The 21,174-nt window shown below is 39.3% G+C and overlaps 1 protein-coding gene across 4 annotated transcripts; it reads left to right on the top strand.

Annotated features, from left to right (window-relative positions):
• Positions 1–1,811: 1,811 nt before the first annotated feature.
• Positions 1,812–11,570, top strand: mob3a (MOB kinase activator 3A). Of its 4 annotated transcripts, none has more exons than XM_034180147.1 (4): positions 1,812–2,027; positions 5,967–6,543; positions 8,773–8,975; positions 11,129–11,570. In XM_034180147.1, exons 2-4 carry the CDS (start codon positions 6,123–6,125, stop codon positions 11,156–11,158), a joined length of 654 nt encoding a protein of 217 aa, XP_034036038.1. In that variant the 5' UTR covers positions 1,812–2,027; positions 5,967–6,122; the 3' UTR covers positions 11,159–11,570. The 4 variants fall into 4 exon arrangements, with proteins under 4 accessions (XP_034036038.1, XP_034036037.1, XP_034036039.1 ...); XM_034180146.1 differs by having other exon boundaries at positions 1,813–2,027; positions 5,975–6,543; XM_034180148.1 differs by lacking the exon at positions 1,812–2,027 and adding an exon at positions 2,042–2,157 and having other exon boundaries at positions 5,975–6,543.
• The last annotated feature ends 9,604 nt before the right edge of the window (positions 11,571–21,174 follow it).

Here is a 21,174-nt window from a genome sequence, read left to right as displayed (position 1 = left end):
ATATCAAATCCTGGAAAAAGAAAACAGTACAAAGTGATTACTATACTATACTGTACTATATTACACTATACATCAATCAGCACAAAATCATCTTTTAAACTGAATGCTGTATCTTTTATAATCCAAGTCAAGGGTTGCAACAGTTTTAAATTGTAATATTTATGCAAATTTGTATAAATACAAATATAAAATGTGTGCTACTGCCCCCTACCAGTCAGCATTTTAAAGGCGGTACTTCTGAGCTGTCAAGATCCTGCCCTGAAGCCCACACAACCAGGAAAATGAATGTGTGTGCCTTCAAAATAATAGAATATGTTACCTTTTTTTGAAATATTTCAATTTTCATTAGAGATGGAAAGTGCACACAAACCGTTTGCTTTAGATTAAAGGGAAATATAAAAGAGCACATGGGAACATATTGGACAAAATTAAGTAATCCAAGGATAAATTATGTGCTAAAAATGTTCTTAAATTACTAAAAGAAAAAAAATTTGACCTATAATTAAAAAATGTTTTGCAAAATTATTATAAATGATTTAGTGAAATGAGTTAAATATAAAAATTTGACCACACATTTTCCTTCTTTCACTACATGGAACTGGATTACATCATAACGTCATTGTCCGCCAATGACGTTGTTAGGATATCCTTGGCGGACATCATAACGTCATTGGCATTCATTTATTTATTTACTTATTTGTCCGTCTGTCTGTTATCAGGATTACATCAAAACTACTGCACGGATTTTTATTAAATTTTCACCACAGATACATATTAAGCCATGGAAGACTCCATGAAATTTTGGAGGTGATCAAGATCTGGTGTTGCTGACTGAACGGTCGCCCCTAAAAGTTGGTCCACCCTGCCTTCACTGAGCATGCATCATTTCTAAGCACAGCAGCGATTCACCGATTATCACCTCGTTTCTGCTTAAAACTGCACTCCAGTCATCGTCTATCTCAGCATTATTTCATATTAAAAGATGAAGGAAGCGATCAGAGGACAGCAACATGTCTGAGTCTGACGTGCCTCCACGCATACGTCATTTCGGAGCATCAGTAGGGATTCACTGATTACTGCCGTGTTTCTGCTTAAAACGGACTCATTTCTGCTTAAAACTGACTTTAGAATGATTTAAGTGGTTTTAATTTGCCATCTGATGGTTAACAAAAATTATTCCCTTTGATCGCTTTGGGTGTAGAGAGTCAGACTCAGACGCATGCACAGTTAAGGCGCAGTGAAGCAGGGTGGACCAATTTTTAGGGGGGACCGCTCGGTCGGCGACACCAGATCCGGATTGGCGGACGTCAGAAATCTCTGATTGCTCTTGTTTATATTGTGTGTGTGTGTGTGTGTGTGTGTGTGTGTGTGTGTGTGTGTGTGTGTGTGTGTGTGTGTGTGTGTGTGTGTGTGTGTGTGTGTGTGTGTGTGTGTTGTCATGGCAACAAGTGTTTTGAATTTTGGAGCTACACAAAACTGGATCCCGGGCTGGAATCCCAAATCCCACCCACATACCACCACCAACTTATTTGTTTATTGATTGATTGATTGATTGCAAGATAAAATTGGGCCACAACAGTGGTATCTTCTCTGTGGTTCGCAAAACAATAACATTTCATCATGTACAAAAGTTGGTTATTTTTTTAATATTCATTTGTCTCTAATTTATCCCTGAATATATGTATTGATCTTATTAATTTTTTTTTTTTTTTTTTACTTTTTCCAAATTCATTTTTGGTTCTTAACTGAGTTGCTTTTATTTTGAAAGTTTCCTTCCAGAAGTGGTTATTGTTGGCTTCAGCTTGACGTTAGTGTCGTTTTCTCTTGGTAGGGCGGAGTCAAACCTTTTAATAAACTGGCATGTTTTGTTTAATGTTTAGTACTTTTTACATTATGTACGGCGTAGTGAATCCATAATGTAGCTTGTGTATGTTGTGAACCAGAAGCTGTTAAACATTAATGACGTAATATTTGGTTTAAAAAAAAAAAAGAGCGAAGGAAACTGACGGAACAGGAAGGCGGAACAAGTAAGTTCTGGAAAGTGTCTGAACGCTGCTTCTGTGGAAATTCGTCGTCGTTTGGTTACCTTTATAAAATAAACACTTTAAAGCCGCGTCCTTTCTAATACGACATACCTGAGTTACTCGGTAGTGAAATGTATCCCTTTTATATTGTTGTCTCATTGTAGCTGTTGTTGCTTGAAGCAACAAGTCCGTCAGCTAACGTTATCACGTCACGAAGTCGTTTCACGCCTCTGTGCGCTTTATGTGAAGCTTTTATGTCGTAAAATGTGAATGCTTTGAAGTTTTCAGTGTGACGAGGATGAGGTGCAGAGATCCAGAGCAATGCTGCGTTTTATTGGCCTTCTGAATATTCTTGGTTTGGCGGCCTGAAATAGGAAATGATTCATTTTGACTCTTGATCGGTTGATTGATTTTATTATTAAAATACCACTGTATAAAATAAATACAATACCATTTTCATTTATAAAGTGCCAAATCACAACAAAGTTGCCTAAGGCGTTTTACACAAGTAAGGTCGAATGTTACCAACCAGATCAAGCACACAGGCCACAGTGGTAAGAAAAAAAAACTCCCTCTGATGATTTGAGGAAGAAACCTCAAGCAGATTAGACTCAAAGGGGTGACCCTGACATAATTGATAAAACAAATTGGGCAATTCTACGGTAACGGAATTACAATCTGAGCTAATCTGTCGTGGTTAGATGCCATATGTCCAGATTTTGCAGCTGTTGTAATTCCGTTACCATAGAATTTCCCAATTTACAAAACGAATATACAGGAAATTTTGCCGGTGCACAGGACAGGGGGCTAGACGCCAATCTCTGGATGGAGCCGCACCTCAAACAGAGAGAAAAAAAACTGAATCAGGCATCAGAAAAACAACAAATACAGTATAATTTGTCAGTATTAAGCAACAATAAAGGCAGAAGAAATACTAAGATAACTGCTGGCCACTAGCCCTAAGCTTCACTAAAAGACCCAGACTTTAGATAAAGTTGAGGCCGCGGCCCGCTCCGTTTCCTGATAAAATGAATTACAAGGGTAAAAAGCATAGTAACATACTATGCTAGTATGCTAGCCATATGAAAGGGAAAATAAGTGCATCTCAAGTCTGGACTTGAAAGTCTCTACAGAATCTGACTGTTTTATTGACGCAGGGAGATCATTACACAGAACAAGGGCACAATAAGAGAAAGCTCTGTGACCCACAGATTTCTTAGTCACCCTAGGGATACAAAGTAGTCCTGCACCCTGAGAATGCAGAGCCCAGGCCAGTGCATAGGGCTGGCCCGGGCTAAGTAGGGAGGTGCCAGTCCATGAACAATTTTATAGGTTAGTAGCAGAACCTTAAAATCTGATCTCACTGGGACAGGAAGCCAGTGAAGAAATGCCAAAATGGGTGTAATGTGGTCAAACTTTGTGCTTCCTGTCCGAAGTCTGGCAGCAGCATTTTGAACCAGTTGGAGACCCCTAATGCTGGACTGCGGTAGACCAGAAAATGGAACATTGCAGTAGTCCAATCTAGAAGAGACAAACACATGAACAGGGTCTCAGCATCAGCCATAGAGAGGATGGGACGAATCTTCACTATATTTCACAGGTGGAAGAAAGCAGTCCTCATAATATCACTAATGTGGCGGTCAAAAGACAACGTAGGATCAAAAATTACCACAAAGTTCCTCACTTTGTCAGTGTGACGTATGACACACAAGCCTAGGCTAAGCGTTAGCTGATCAAATTGATGCCGATGTCTCACTGGACCAAGAACCATCATTTTAGTCTTGTCAGAGTTTAAAAGTAGGAAATTGCTAGATATCCAGCTTTTCACTGATGCAAGGCAATCTTCTAAGGATTTTATGTGGATGAGATTACCAGCAGTTATCAGCATGTATAACTGAGTATCATCAGATTAGCAATGAAAGGTAATCCCAAAATGCTGTGATATGTGCCCAATGGGTGCTATATAAAGGGAGAAAAGCAGGGGGCCTAAGATGGACCCCTGTGAAACCCCAAATTTCATGTCACTAAGGTTAGAGGTAGTGTTACTGTACAAAACACAGTGAGAATGACTGGTCAGGTATGATGTCAACCATGCAAGGGCACTCCCAGTAATCCAAATGATTCTCCAGCCTATCGAGTAGAATATGATGATCCACCTTATCAAATGCAGCACTAAGATCTAACAGCACCATCACAATTAAAGGATAATACAATAAAGCAACTACAAAACAAATGACAGTGTATCAGTGACAATTTAAAAACAATAAATGTTTTTTAAAAAAGATAAATATTACTGAGTGTTAATACAGAACATGCTAAAACATTCATACCAAATTAAAGGCAAAGACTCCTGAGAAGAAAATTAATTTAGTAAAAATTTCTGAGCTAGTGTTTTGAACTGGGTTTTGCCCTTTTGACTTTGAACATGACCTGGTAGTATTCCATAATACTGTAGAAAATGAGGCTTTACCATGGCACTTTACAAAAGGTATTTGGAAAGATGTGCTGTTTACTCGAGTACCGCTTTAAATGTTGATTACGTATTGGTTCAAAAAAATCTCGTGCTTTTGGTGGATTTGACATAAATTATAATTTATCTTGATGTGCTGTTTTGAAAGCTTCATCTTTTATTACACATACTGTTATTAATGCAAAATGGTAATATTATTTTATGCCAAAAAAAAAAAGGTGCTCATGAACATATCTTTCCATTTTTATTTTACATAGGCCCCCTCAAACAAATTCTTTGATAAGAAAGTTTTTTTTTTTTTTTTATCCACTTCATTCTAAAAACAAAACTGTATAGTTTGATTTAAATTAAACTAAAACACTGTGTAGCACCACACAGTGTTTTAGTTGTTATATCTATGGAGGGAATACTTTTTTGATTCCTTAATCTGAGTTTTAGGTTTTTACTTAATTTAGATCAAGTAGTAAATAATTCATTTCACTTTGCAAATGAGTCCAAAAGCTTTATTAAAATGTTTACAGCATTCCATCCATGAATTTTAAATAAAGTGACTACCTTTTTGCATTTTTTCTTCCTCTTTGCAATTGGGGAATAACCCTGTTGTGTCTGATTTGCGGATGTTCATACTGGATTTTACGGTCGCAAATTGAGTTTGAGAGATGGATATTTGCAACCGTAATCCAGCATGAACATCTGCAAATCATCAGACATAACAGGGTTATTCCCATTCTAATCCAATTCCATCGTTTGCACAGTTTATTTTTCTGTAAGTAATTTAGTCGGTGAATCATTGTGAAAGGATGTGGTTAGCTCGTCAAAGCTTATTGTCACAACATCGTCTTCATGGAAATTCTGTGAGCAGACCCACAAATTTCGCCATCTTATCAGCTGCATTGAGTTAAATCCAATGTAAATCCATCAATGAATCCAGTTAAATCCATTAAATCCACACATTTCGGGATCTCGTTGTTGCTGCACTAGTTTCTGTCGGTCTCAGGTGACAGCAACATGGTCAGGACGCGGAGTAACGCATCAAATGTGAAACGGTTTTAATATTTTGCCACTGTCCATGCGATATTTTATGGTCTAATATCTCAGACGATTAACCAATCAGATTTGCAGAAAAAAAATTTAATTGGATTAGATTTTTTTTTTCCATTGTCCCAAAATTTGTGATTATTCAACCATCAATTTTACAAGCCAAAGTCATGTTAGTAATAATAATTAATTTTGTTAACAGGTTCTACCTCTGAGAACGTGGACGTTTGCGGTTTCAACCATAGTTGCCACATAAATGGATTTTTTTTTTTTTTTTTTTTTTTTTTTTGGTGACAGCTTGTCATATTGATTTGAGATTGGAACTGTAGGTTGTAATATCTGTTAAATATGAAACCAGAGTTCCAATATTTTATGGAAACTGAGGTTCTTTTTAAAATTTATTTTTAAATAGTCTTGTTTTCTCCTTTTATCAGGCGTACAGGATCACAGAGTGGAAACTGATACCAAAAAACAGTCCACATCAAAAGCTACGCGCTGCCTATTTACACAGCCTTTGACCGTTTCATTTTTACAGTAAATAATTCACCAGAAGAATTCAAACAGACCGCCTACTGCCACCACATACAACTATGTCCCTGGCCCCCCTGAAACAAGTCTTCAACAAAGACAGGACATTCCGGCCCAAGCGCAAGTTTGAACCTGGAACGCAGCGCTTTGAGCTGCACAAGAAGGCCCAGGCGTCCCTCAATGCAGGACTGGACCTGAAGCAGGCCGTACAGCTGCCACATGGGGAGGACCTTAACGACTGGGTGGCCGTCCACGTGGTTGACTTCTTCAACCGTATAAACCTCATCTATGGCACCATCAGCGACTCTTGCACCGACCAGACGTGCCCTGTCATGTCTGGTGGGCCCAAGTATGAATACCGCTGGCAGGACGAGCACAAGTACAAGAGACCGACTGCTCTGTCGGCCCCCAAATACATGAGCCTGTTAATGGATTGGATTGAGGTACAAATCAACAATGAGAACATCTTTCCCACCAACGTCGGTAAGTGTTACGATTAGCCAAATATGCACACAGACTTTTTAATGCTCTACATTGGCATAAGAAAGAAAAGCTCAAGAACATCTGCAGTGACTGATGTGAGTCATAGGTGCAAATCCTAATTCTTATTCATCCATTTTTGCCACATAAATAAACTGAATTGAATTTTGTAAAATACATTTTGAGCTTGTAGTGTCTTAGAGCTTTCTTAGGTTTCTTAGAGCAGTCACGGGCCGATTTTCCACAAGAGTGAACAATGCAACACAATCATCCTGTATAGTTTCCACCCAACACACTTGGGATTTTCAGTTCAAGTGCCTACATAACGACAATCAAAGATTGTGCTCATGGGGGTGTTGGTCTAAATGTTGTGGTCAAGTGCATTGCTGGTGTGCTGTCTGGCAGCAGAACAAGATTGCGCTGTTGAATTTTAAGTGTTGCAAAAGTCGGATGCTCCTTACATAAGTGAGTTCATGGCACATACACTCTGAAACTGAATTGAAAGCAACTATTAAAACAAAAGTACACACTTGGGTAAAATGATAAAAATTCACTTTACTGTTTTACCTCAGGGAGCTTTGGTGTCAGGTTGGTCCAGGCCCATAAACTTGTCAAAATCCTCACTTTCTCAACATGCTGGCCTAAAGTGGACAACACATGACTTTCTGATTGGTTTATTTCACGTTGTGCTGCCCATTGAAAAGGAAAAATCCAGCAACTTTTCAACTAGTAACCAATATTATGCTCAGGTTCTGCATCATCTTAATAGCACAGATGACTGCACCCCAAATCCACCTGCACTGTGTGCTGTAGACCATCAGTGTAGACCCTTCAGAATCTTGCCATTTTGCCTGTGCATGACAAGTTTTAAAACAAAATGGCCCATTTTAGACTTCTGACAAAATCTGTATATGACCTCATGCTTGCTCTGTGAGACACCACTGTCTGTGCCTCTTCACTGAAGTATTTGTTGTTATTGGCTGAAAAATGTACTTGTTTTTAAAATATCTGGTGACCTGTATGATCTTGCTGAAAATATGTATAAAATGAAGATTGTACATTCCTATGTGGTTCAGGGAATGAGAAATTCTTAAGATTGAAGGTGACAGCTACAATTTGAAGGCACTGTTTGAAGATTTTATTTTATTTACTTCTTCATTTTTAATCTACAAGGCCATAATTGTTAGTTGAACTGTAGATGGGCACATTGCAAACATTGTACACTCCTCACCCTGGCATACTTGCTTCTCTGTTACCTTGATCTGCTGCGCTGTAGAAGATGGTGGCCTGGCATCTCATGCCAGAAATGTCTCCACAATGGATTTATAATTGGGTCGCACAGTGTACAGTACACTATGAATAGACATGACCTTATAGCTTATCCTCTGGAACAGATTCCTGAAACATTGTTGAATTAGCCAAAGCAAAAATGAAATATGAAATTAATCGCCTGGACGGGACAAATGCTTATTTATCACCACACGCAAACATGTTGGTTATTCTGTCATATCCTACATGAAGTGATACTGGCTGGCTCTTCAAGCATGACGATTGGTGGTGGTGGGGTGCTCTAGATGGCAACAAAGATTAACTGTCACAGTGACTGAGTTTTTAATCTCACATGAAATATTTTTCAAAGTGGTTATTGATACAGTACCTTATTCTGCCATGTCGTACGGCATCCATTAACAAACTGCCGTGATTGTCGCAAGATAAACGTGGACATCATGACATCAAAGCTGTACAGGAGGCAGCTGACAAATATCAAGGTCAGAATTTAGGGTTACGGTTAGGGTTATGCATCAACCGCGACTGGGTAGTTTAAACAACAATGGCTGCCGCACTAATAGCAGTTTGTGGTTTGCATACTTTACCGTATCAGCAGTAATGGACAATATTTTATAAGCTTTTGTTAAAAATACAGAATTGTACCCTCATTAAGGAGGTACAGTTTGGGAAAATTTGGGTCTTGCTTGGAACAAAAACTTAAATTTTCTCAGAACGCATCAAGTCAAAACATTAGTGTAAACAGTATTAGATTTGCTTTGGGACCATAAATATGTGGACTGTGACACAATTTTTGTAGTCTTCCTCTTTCTGCTCAGAGGGATACACTGTAGTTCTTGTTCACTCTTCTTTGCTGTGGAGCAAAAGGTCATTATGTGTTAATCGTGGCTCTTTTTCTTTCCTCTTTCTTTTTTCCCCCCTTTTCTTGATCTGTCTGACATGCAGGTACTCCATTCCCTAAGACTTTCATGCAGGTGGCTAAGAAGATTTTATCTCGCCTGTTCCGTGTGTTTGTCCATGTCTACATCCACCACTTTGATCGTGTGAGCCAAATGGGAGCCGAGGCTCATGTCAATACCTGCTACAAGCATTTCTATTACTTTGTAACTGAGTTCAACCTCACAGACCACAAAGAGCTGGAGCCTCTGGTGAGTCATAGACATGGTAGACCCTAATAAGTTCAAAACAAAGTGGATAAGTGCATGGGCTTTCTTTCTCTGACAACAATAAACAACCAACAACAAGCTTACAAGGCATATGATGATTTTAATTATTCAAAAAAAACATCTTACCAGCAACATTTGGCCAGTACAAGTACAGTAAAACTCGCCTAAAGCATCATCGTATAGACCGGATACTTGCACTCACTGGACTAAAGCAAGAGTCCTGGTGGCTTTGTATGGTTTTCCATGGAATAAACACCGTATATAACGGATTTTGTATAATGGATTTTCGCTCCAATCAGACAAAAGTCCCGCCTCATCGTAATGTATTCCCATTAAAGAACCCTCGCATGCACCAGTCAGAGCAGTCTGGACACACCCAGTAACAGAGGTACGAAATGAAGTTCTGGACACTCACCGATTCAAGGAAAGTGGGTACTGTATTGCCTTGATTCAAAGAGCGGCCGTTTATTTCTTTCAAGCACTCTTCAGACCTGGCGCCTAAACAAGGCAGGCCTTTTTGCAAGGCTGGCAATTATTAACAAAATGCTGCTTGCTGCCTGCACTGTAATATGATAAGTTTCACACATATACCTGGGTGTGGCGAACCAGAGTGCATTAGATCAGATCCCTCTGCATGGCTGTGAACCCTCACACACCTGCTAAATGACAGACACTGCCAAAGGCTGTGTTTGGTCATTTTTACGTTTTCACTCTTTCCTCTCCCGTCGTATTTTAATAGTTTATGCAGTGAGCATGCTGATTACGTTTCGATCATGGATCAAATACGTTTGGCAGAAAAGTCTGCAAATATGACCAGCTTCACAACACTACGTTGTAAAAAGACACTCAAATGATCCACAATTCATGAAGGAAATTGCATTACTGTTCCGTTGGTTTGGAGGTTGATAATTGTATAAAGAAATGGAGCTCGTTGAGGGATAAATTAATCCAGAAATTGCAGTAAGACACCCACCAACGTGAAGGAGAACTATAAAAGGGTTATGAGCATGTCGACGCCATTGCATGGCCACAGAGTTACGGAGATGTAGAAGCATAAATCAGGTTTTACAATTTTAATGTAACACTCCACAGCTGATTTAGAAAAAAAGAGTGTCTCAACCAAATGTAATCTTTTTAATGCACGAAATGCCCAGTGCTTATTGAAGGATGAAGTTTTGACCTGGCCATTAAATGAGGCAGGCCCCTGTTAAAGGTCAGGCGTTTAATCAAGGAAATACGTACATTTAATTGTAGCTTGGGATTCCCTGTAGATCGTTAGGCGCCTCCTGGCTGTAACTAATCCATTACATACATATAATGGATTTTGGCTGTTCTATAACGGGCTTCGATTATAATGGACAAAATTCTCTGGTCCATTTAAATCCATTATATGTGAGTTTTACTGTCCTTCCATACAAGTTAAATGTGTGGTTTACTTTGGGGGAGTACTCTCCTTTCACTGATGATATGGTGCCACCTACTGGTGTGGATGTATTAATAATAAAAGTTGACACCCTGAATATAAGATCCTCGCCCCACATCTTGTCCCTCTAGATGTAACTCCAAGAAAAAAAAAATGCAGTCTTATGTATGAAAAACTACAGTATTCATATGCTCTTTGAATTACGTTGGGCAAAACTTTGCTGAAGTGCTGCTAGTAAATGGGAACTTTGAAAAGTAAATCATTCCAATGCAGAATTGCCAGTTTAAATGAGCGTGTGTGTTCTGGCTATGCTAATTGTGTGGGTAAAGGCTGTTCACTCAGGTTTTGACATTGGTTCTAAAGTTTATAAAGGATACCAGTTTTACTAAAACACCTTTCAGATTTTTTTTTTTTTAATTCTGTGGGAGAAATCTGCATTAAAAAAAAATAGGATTCCCTTTATATATTGTGTGCTAAAAACTGCAGAAAAGTGACTGGCAAGAGGCAAAAACTTTCTGTATATTTCTTGAATTTAAAAAGAGTAAATAAGAACCTAAAGGCTGCAGTTCCTTATAAGTTATTGTCATAAGTATTGTACATTTCACAAAGATGTTCCTGAGCTGAGTTGTTATGCTCTATGCATGTAGGATTTTCCTGCCCTGCTGTTGCAGTACACTGTAATGTGTGTCTGTGTGGTTTGTGTTTTCTGCAGAAAGAGATGACCTCACGGATGTGTCACTGAGGCAACACACATTTTGGACCAGCACATCCGCCCATCTGGAAGACTGCAGAAGAGAACTCGAAGAACAAATCAAAAAGAGTCTATTTTTATATTAAAGTACTGTAATCTATTTTAGGCACACAGGTTTTAACCACGAATCTTATCGTGTGAGGAGGTGTGTTTCTTTAAAGCTTTTTTTTTTTTTTTTTTTTTTCAGCAGCGCAGTATTAAGAGGTGTATGTTTGGATGTGTATTTTATTTGAAGCTCAATCATTCCAGGATGCTTCACCTTTTTTCTTTTTTTGGGTCTAAATTGATTGAAAATTTCTTGTAGCTGTAACTGTACATCTGTGAGGTCACTATGATGTTACATTAAAATGGATCTCTACTCTTACTGTAAACTGAACTAAATGAACAGAACTTTAGCTGTGTGTGTGTCAATGTTAAATTTTGAACTGACTTGTGTCGGTTTCATTCTATAGACTTTGCAACATGTTAAATCATAGTATGCATTTTGGAGTGGAAGAATACTATTTAGGAGTTTACTCTTTAGGATCATACAATCAAAGAGATATTTTTACAAATGGGCACACTGCAGAAATGTTCCTGCTATAATGAAGTAAATGTTATTGTGGACTATTTCCGGGACAGCAGACAGGTTTCAGATGTCAGGCCTGTAGGTGTTGGCTGCTGCGTGTCACGTGAGACTAAGTCACAACACATAGATGAGATTTCACACTGTCCACATGGTGGCGTTGGACCTAAAACCATCTGTCAGAAAACACTGCTGAGCTGTGTTCACTGTCCCACTTCTGCTCATAAACGGAAAGTGGAGCTCTCATGGATTTGGTTCAGGTCAATGATTTTTACTTAAGCTGGTTATGTAAGAAATGGGATGGACTGTTCTGTGATAATGCAGTTTTATGTGCCCAACCTTCTGATTATAATCACTTGTAATAGTTTGAAAAGTGTGTGAAGAAATTCCTGAGTACAAAATATTTAAAGAGAAGTTTTTAAAAGTAAGCAGCTCATGACAAATGGTCATTTTAAAGAAACTGCATTTTGCAAAGTTCCATTAGTTGTTTGATAAACGATGTTTAATTCAAAGTGGAATTCTTTGAGTTTATTCCCAGCTGATTCTTTGTCAGTACTTCACTTGAGCTTCAAATATTATCTGTTTATTTAAAAAAATGATGTAACCATCTCGCAACTTAACATCAACCCTTGCAGTGACCTCATTGCCTGTTGCAACGTGATGCTCATACAGGATTGGCCCGCACGCACTTCCTGTGCACACTCCGTGCAGCACAACTCTTGTTACGTGTGGGATCAGCACGCTTATCTCTTCCCCTCCCTCTGGTGTTTTCTTTTTTCTTGCTCGTCTTTCTTCCTCCTCCTATGTAATGTACCAAATAAACCCCACAGAGCTACGCAGCTGAAAGACGGGGGGGGGGGGGGGGGGAACCTGGAAAGAGGCCAAGTTCAAGTGGCAGGCTTTCAGGCTTTTGGTCCAATCAGACTGCAGCTTCTTCAGGCCCTGACTGTTGGTGTGTAGATGGTACAGGGTGATTATTTACACAGACTGAATGGGTTTGGGTGATGACTGCAAATGTTGGAATGAGCACACACCCTAACGGTTTAGTGTCTTGCAGACCGGTTGCATCATGTGCTATCGATAGCTGCATGAAATGTGACCATAATATTAGAAACACTGATGTTTCAAGGGAACCAGCGAAGGTTCATGCAGTCTCATGATGTAGAGGACAATAAAATCAAACTACGAGTCTGGATTCTTGTTTTATGTTTTTATACCTGCAGTCCTGCTTCATTTGGCTGCTCCGGGTCACCACAGCGGATACAGTAAATACAATTAGGTATCTAGCCTCTGACTTAAGGTGTGATAAAACATGGGAAAGGTCTCTTACAAATAAACCAAAGCTGATGAACTCTGCTGCGTGCTCAGCTCATTTTGCTGACATTAATGGCCTTAGATTTCCATTGTTTAATACAAAAAAAAAATGTGCATTAAAAATGATGACTAGAGTAAGTTTTTACCTTAGCCGACCAGCACCACAAGCCATGAAATGCCAAGAAGGTCAGCAGGTGGCCTCACTGAGTTGAGCTTGTCGGTGAAATCATTTGTTGATATGTCATCAGATCTTTCTCTACCCTTTCAAATGGGCCGCTGTAGTTCTGCCGGTGTTGTGGAGAGTGTTCTTGATCTGGCCAACTGCTGTGATGGCGATTGTGTTCAAAACGGAATGAAATCCTCTGTCATCCAGCGGAGGAGCTCCTCAATGAATTCAGTGAGGTCACCTGCTGAGGTCATCAAGTTAAGACCTGCACCATCATAGCTCCAAGAGTGTCTCCAAAAAATAGTGACTGAAACATCATACTATGCTGTAGCTTTATTTAAAATCAACGTTATATGTAGGTTGAAATGGTCATTACTTCAGTTGTGTGCTGTGTGGTCAGATTTTGTGCACTTCACCTAAAAGGAGGCCAAAGATTGGAACAAAATAAATAAAATTCAAAATCCATGGGACTGTTATGTAATGAGCAAAGTGCAAAAAAAGGCTGCAAACCTCTTGGGTTTTTTTGTTTTTGTTTTTGTTCCTGCAGCACAAAGACAGAACACAGCAAACACTGTTGTGAAATCCTACATAGCTGCTTCTCCAGATCAGGATTTCTGTTAGGAACTTGCTTCCTCTCAGTAAACCGCAGTCACGAGTCATGACTTTCACCACGTTCAGGTGTGTTTGATTCCGTTTGTTTGTTTGTTTTACCTGGAGGCAGCGAGCTACTTCTTCTGAGAAGGTTTTCTCTCCAAGTGATTCTCAGAAACAGTGCCGCAGGCCAATATGACCTAAGCACCTGAAATAATAATATTTAAGCACTTTAATATGCACTGGCTGCTTTTCCACTTGTGTTTGCTGCTTTTATACGTTCGACATGTGCATTATAGGCAACATGGTGACTTAGTGGTTAGCACTGTTGCCTCACAGCAAGAAGGTCCTGGGTTCGATTCCCACCTGTGGCCTTTCTGTACGGAGTTTGCATGTTCTCCCTGTGTTTGCGTGGGTTTCCTCCGGTTACTCCCACTTCCTCTCACATTTAAAGGTTAGGTGGATTGAAACTTTATAATATTCGACAGTCTCCAGTGTCCAGGTCTCCCTGGCAAAAGAGATCTTGGTCTGAATGGGACTAACCTGGTTAAATTAAATTAAATGAACATATTCACAAGTTGAACAGACATGCAGATGCATGTGGCACACAGTGCCATGCTGTTTACAACAGATAAAAGTTCACAAACGCTACCTCAGCACCACTTGGCACACCAATAAACTAGAAGGGCACTCAGTGGAGTGCACACCTCTGCCAAGAAACCACAGTCCCCTTTGTGTTGAGACTCAAACCAAATTCTGATCTTTACACCACTCTCTGGGAACAACCCTGTCAGAAAAGACATTATTGTCAACCAAATTTGGATCGATATCTTAGTCCACTTCTGAACACTTATGACCTTGAACCTGGTCACACACCTTTGTATCCAATTGTAGATCTGTGATCCTGATCCTGGCCACTCATCATTAATTTTGATCTACGATCCTAATCACTTATCTTTGATCATGTCCTGACTTTTAATCTCAATCACTGAACTTTTGATTGCTGTCCTTTCAGCCTGACAACTGAGCTTTGATCTAGATTGCCATCCTTTGATCCTGGTAACTAAGCTTTGATTCCGTTGGCTAAACTTTGAACTTGTTTGTGTCTTTTGATCCTGATCACTGAGCATTGATTCTTGATTGATCTTGATTTAGGTCTTTTGATCCTGATGGCTGAACTCAGATCATGAGTTCAGTGATCTTTAAGTGTTTAGTCATACACTTTGACCTTGACTGTATACCTTTGATCTTCATTCGAACACTTTAATCCTGATCAGTGAACTTAGATTGTGACTGTTGAACTTTTATCGTGACTGCTACTCTTTGATCCTTATTGCTGCAATTTACTGCAATTTTGATCCTGATTGCTGAGCTATGAGTTGTTGCTGGTCTTTGAGCCTGATCCTGAACCTTGATCTTGTATCCTGATTGCTTATTGCTATGTTTCTCGAATTAGGATTGTGTAATCAGGATCAATTCAGTCACAATCAAAGATGAATATTAAGGTTCAAAGGCAGAATTCACACCAAAATGTAATGTATTCTTCCTTAACCAATGTCCCACTTATCCACCAGTTTTCAATAAATCAATTCATTCCTTTTTATCCCCCCGCATTTCATACCGGGAGGATAAAAGGAATGAATTGATGTATATGTGTGTGGATATGTGACAACAAATCTAGAGATCAGCATGTCCATCTGTCCGTCCATCTGTTTTCGCTTGTTAATAAGATATCTCAAGAACCAGTTGACCAAATTTATTCATATTTGGCACAAGTGTGTACTTGGGTGATCCCCAACACTTTGTATTACTGACCTGGGGGGGGGGGTGTTATCTCCTGATGACTCTTGTTATGTAGTTCAGCCAACAAACAAACAGATGCTGGTGATCATAATAACTCCTTGACAAAGGTAATAACTTTATTTTTACATGTGCTTATATATCGCATTTTTTAGGAGGACAGTATTCGTCACTGCATGCTGGACTACATGGTGCATTCTTCATAGGCTAGAAGTGACTGCCAGTGGCATCCACACATGCTTATGACTGCAGGCTGCAGCTAAATTCTGAGTGTGATCAATGCAGCAACATCTATCTGTTTTTAGAACATCAGTCCAGGAGCTTTATTGTCGTCATGCACAAAAACACCTGTAGTTCTTCATAAGTCGAACTGCAACAACTTCTGCACACAGCCAAGAGAGAAAAATGCTCCCGTTTAAAACTCACATGTCTCTCATATGTGGCTGAGATCAGTTGTACACATGTTCATGATTATCTGTCCACCCTTGTTTTGTCCTATAGTGACATGGACACGCCTCTTCCACTTTGACGCACGATCTTGTTTTCCTGGTAAATGTGCGATTGCCCCATGTGCTCTTGGTTGCTAAATGGAGTCAATGGCTTGCGCAATGTTTGTTACTGTTGGTTGGGCCTCCGTTTGAGGAGGAGGAGAAGGAGAGGGAGAGGGAGCCCGCCTCCGATCATAGGACAGCCAACTCCTGAAAACACACCTTACATGGAATCAAATGAGAGGCCTTTGATACACAGTGCATTCACACCATGTGCGTCTTGTGTGTGGATATGTGACTTACCAACAACAGAGGTTATGCTCCTCCTGCATGCTTATAGTTTGTGCTCAACTTCACTAATATGTGATCAGAAAGTGCTTTGATATACCTTCTACTACAAAAATAAGTGTGATTCCAATCTTGTTTTGGTGCAACACAAACAGCTCAACAGAGCACACCACACAAGCTGGAGAAATATTTCATTATCACAGCCAGACTTCAAAACATGTCACGTCTGCTGTCACAGTGCACTCTGTTGATGCACTTGACTGCTTTTTGCAATTATTTGGCTTTCAAACATCACATCCTGTGTTGTTTGCACATTCAAAAGTATCTGCACCATAAAATATACCAAGATTGTTTACTTTAAGACCACTAGGATAGGCTTCAGCCTTGCTGTGACTCTTAACTGGAATAAACAAGTATAAAAAATGAATGAATGAATGTTTACTTTAAATACCTGCCAAAATAAACAACTCATGCACATGCTAGTGCACGTACAGACCCTGCCCTGACTGCAGCCTTGAGGTATGAACTTTATAATTTGATATGGATGCACATTCCTGAACCATTCAGAAGGTGCCAGTGTTCAGTGGGTAGCAGCACAACAAGTGATCCCAAAGTCCCACAACTATACAACTGTGCATGTAGAATTTGTGCAGCTGTAAGCAAAATTTTGGCTTGAAACAGTGTGATTTAGGCTTCCACCATGACATATGTCCCTCTCGGAAAAAAACACGAAAGCCAGTCAGCACAGAGGCAACTGGCAGCTTCTTTCTGTTTAAAGCAACATACACACACAAAGGCTCTTTCTCAGACTTTTTTAAAGAAGGCTTTACATCTATGGAATATTTTAACTTGCTGAAAAGGTGTACATGAACTTTTTAAAATATATTTTACAATTCATGCACATTATATTTTTACATATTTGATTCACATTTGTGCACAAATTTACAATATGAATAGGTAGGTGTGTATTTTTGCCCTGTGCTGGTAACTGTGTAGGGCCATCCTGTTTAGACAATAACTCAAAAACAGTAAATACTATCATCTTGACATCTCTATCTTAACAGGGCATGTAATAAGGACAAACTGCCTCAAACCTCGTCAACTTGAATGCACAAAATCAATCAAAACAACAACTTAGCTAAGCCTATGCAATATCCCATAGATGTGTCTGCCACCTACTGGATGTGACACCCATAACAAATTATTCATCCATTTTCTATACCCGCTTACTCCAATCAAGGGTCACAGGGAGGCTGGAACTTATCCCAGCAGTCATGGGCCATGAGGCGGGATCAGAATATTTGTGATTCATTGGTATGAATGACTTCATATGCACACAGAAGTCATATGATACAGATAAAGATTCTTTATTGTCATTGTTACTAGTACAACAACAGGTAAGGTGCAAGCCTTTCAGTGCAAATATAAACCTGAGTAATCACACATGGACTTGAAAGGTCTGGGGAAGAAAATAAAATAAACATAAAACTTAACAGAATGTAAAAAGAATGTCCACAGTGCAAAATAAAAAAAAAATTAGAAGTATGTATTAGCAAAAACAAAAAAAGAGATTATGAAGTCATGAAGTCATGCATAGTCAAAAGCACCATTACAGACATATGTATACAGTAAAACTCGCTTAAAGCATCATTGTATAAACCGCGTATTCGCACTTACCACACAAAAGCAAAAGTTCCAATGTTTTTGTATGGTTTTCCATGTAATCAACACCGTATATAGCGGATTTTGTATAACGGATTTTCGTTCACATCGGACAAAATGTCCTGTCTAATCGCAATGCATTTGGATTAAAAAATGGTCACAGAAGTCTGGATGTGCACAGTAACAGAGGTACGAAATGAAATTCAGCACTGACACTCGCTGATTCGAGGAAAGGGGGCACCGTATTTCCGTGATTAAAATAACCTGTGTCGCAGACCGAACAGTCTGCCCCTAAAAATCGGCCCACCTTTTGCATCTGCACATGCCCCATTTTGGACCACAGCAGCACGTCTGAGACGGAGTCTCTTCACCCAAAGCAATCAAATGGATTAATGGGATTATTAACCATCAGGTGATAAAGGTAAAACCTCTTAAATCATTCTAAAGTCAATTTTTAGCAGAAACGAGGCAAAACTCAGTGACGCTTTGAAAAGTGTGACACGCAGTCAACGCATCAGCTAGAAGTTCATTTAGCCGCAGTACTCTGATCGCTTCCGCCGCTGTTTATGAAGAAATAATGCTGAATTTATGTGGAAATGATTGTTGCACAAAAGCTTCAGATATCTGTCGCTGAGATAGATGATGACTGGTGTGTAGTTTGAAGCAGAAATGAGGTGTTACTCTGTGAACCACGTCATCGGGGGACCAATTTTTAGGGGGACCGTTCGATCGGTACACCGGGCGTTTATTTTTTTTTCAAACAGTGCTCAGACCTGGCGTCTCAACGAGGCAGGCCTTTATTCAAGGCCAGTGATTATTAATAAAATGCTGCTTGTTGCTTGCACTGTAATATGGTGATAAGTTTCACACATATCCCTGGGTGTGGCAAACCAAAGAGCTTTTTCACCAGTGCACCTGCTAAATCAGAGACCACAGAGGGCTGTGATTTGTCACATTTACATTTTCACTCCTTCCTCTCTCGTCATAATTTAAAATTTTTTTTTGCAGTGTGCCTTCCGATTACATTTCGATTATGGATCAAATACATTTGGCAGAAAAGTCTACAAATATGACCAATTTTACAACACGGAGTCAGAAAAAAGATGCTCAAATGACCTGCAATTCATGGAGGAAATTGTACACCTTACCTTTGGTTTGGAGGTTGATAATTATATAAAGAAGCTCGTTGAGGGACAAATTAATCCAGAAAAGGCCACCATTCCTGCAGCAAATTGCATAAAGACACGACGGAGAATTTTATAAGATTAACACACAAATTGTGGTTGGCCATGGAGTTACAGAGTTACAGAAGTTTAAATCAGGCATTATGATTTTAAGATACCACTCTGCAGCGGACATAGAAAAAAGAGTGACTTGACAAATTCTAATCTTTTTAATGCACATAATGTCCGGTGCTTATTTAAGGCAGGCGTTTATTTTTTTTCAGATTAAGTTTTGACCCTGTAGTGGACATTCAACATGTAATGCACATTTGTGGACATAATTCACCATACCGAGGCGTGCATAGCCCTACTGAGTTTTCTTGTCTCTGAAATGTGTATTCTATGCATATAAAGCTGTTTCCTGTTTCTGCCCCTGCGTGTGCGAGCAATATGTATTCTATGCATATAAAGCTATCTCACCGGTGTGTATCCTTGCTATGCAATGCTATGCTGATTCCTGTTTTCAGAGTGTTTCAGCCTCTTTGATGTATCCCAGCCTGGACTGCCGCTTTGTTGATGTGTATTCTGGTCACACGTTGACCTATGTGAAGTGCATATCAAAGTCTCTTGGCCCCTTTAGTGTTTGTTCCTGTCAGACAAAATGCTAACTAAAGAGTGACACATCGTTGCATTGTTGAAATGGGGAAATTGTGGCTCCTTCTTTCAGCCTGGTCATTAAATGACCAGGTTCCCTGTAGATCGTTCGGTGCCTCCTGATTGTAACTAATCCGTTACATACATATAATGGATTTTGTCCATTTTATACATATATATCGGATTTCAATTATAACAGAAAAAAAATCGCTGATCCACCTGAATCCATTATGTGAGTTTTACTGTATTTATTTATACATATTGAGGCGCTGTGAGATCTCAGTAACATTGAGAACTGCACTGAGACGCTCCGATCACACTTCACTTTAACCGCTGCACATGGACCACACCATTAACATCGCAACATAAATCTATTTTTATATTGTGCCTAAAACTCTCGTGAATTCTCTGGGTTTATAGACTTTGTTATTGCGTTTGTTTTATGTAAACATGCAAGAATCACAGGCTATCTCTCTGTTATTTTCAATGGGAGCTGCTGTGAGCTACAATTGCTTCCTGATGTCGTTCTGGGAGAAAGTGAAGTTTGCTCTTTGACGTCTTTATTATTGTCCTTTACAACACTGTCCTTTTTGTTCCAGACTAATAAATATATATATATATATATATATATATATATATATATATATATATATATACAATATGTCTGAAATTCGGTTTGCGCTTATTAAATTCCACGCAGATTAAACGTAGCAGACACGGATTATTTGTTAGAATTGTTTTAGCAAGTTTTCAGGGTATCATGCATGTTTACGTGATTAACGTGATGAAAAGCATAAAAAAATTACATTTTTGTAGTATAATATTCATTTACAATTGTCATCGTGTGGATTCTCTATGTTGTTTTGACTGCAGCGACTCTCTGGCGCGCAAGGGATTATGGGATACATGAAAACCCCGAATTACATTCATATTGCGTTGTGTAGAGCATGCAGGGTATGTGCAACAGTCCTCTGATGCCTTTCATTTGTATTTTTCATGAATTAATTAAATCTTTATATTGTGTTACACTCAATATTTATTTGCAGTCTATGTCATCCAGTACAAACTGGTGCGTCTGGATTGGCTTCTCTAATCCTTTCCTTCTTTACCTCCATTTATATCCTATACATCTCTTTCAACAAAACAAAACACTGGGGGAGTACAGTTTGTGTCGACGTGCACGTACACAGTACCCCCCGCCCATACCCTATGACTGACTGGAACACGGTCTGCAAGACAAAACAGTGCTTATTGACCGGGTTCCATTTCCACGGCAGTACAAGTTTTGTTTTCTGAAATCACGTTCATAAATAGAC

The sequence above is a fragment of the Thalassophryne amazonica genome, chromosome 10 (genome assembly GCF_902500255.1).
Source record: "Thalassophryne amazonica chromosome 10, fThaAma1.1, whole genome shotgun sequence".
Taxonomy (NCBI): Eukaryota; Metazoa; Chordata; class Actinopteri; order Batrachoidiformes; family Batrachoididae; genus Thalassophryne; species Thalassophryne amazonica.
The sequence above is the reverse complement of the archived record's forward strand: the minus strand, read 5'-3'. Positions and strand labels throughout refer to the sequence as shown.

Excerpts from the sequence above, each read along its gene's own strand:
- mob3a (XM_034180147.1), top strand. The coding sequence starts at position 6,123 with ATGTCCCTGGCCCCCCTGAAACAAGTCTTCAACAAAGACAGGACATTC. Across the intron at positions 6,544-8,772 it reads CATCTTTCCCACCAACGTCG|GTACTCCATTCCCTAAGACT; the intron begins GTAAGTGTTACG and ends TCTGACATGCAG. Across the intron at positions 8,976-11,128 it reads ACAAAGAGCTGGAGCCTCTG|AAAGAGATGACCTCACGGAT; the intron begins GTGAGTCATAGA and ends TGTTTTCTGCAG.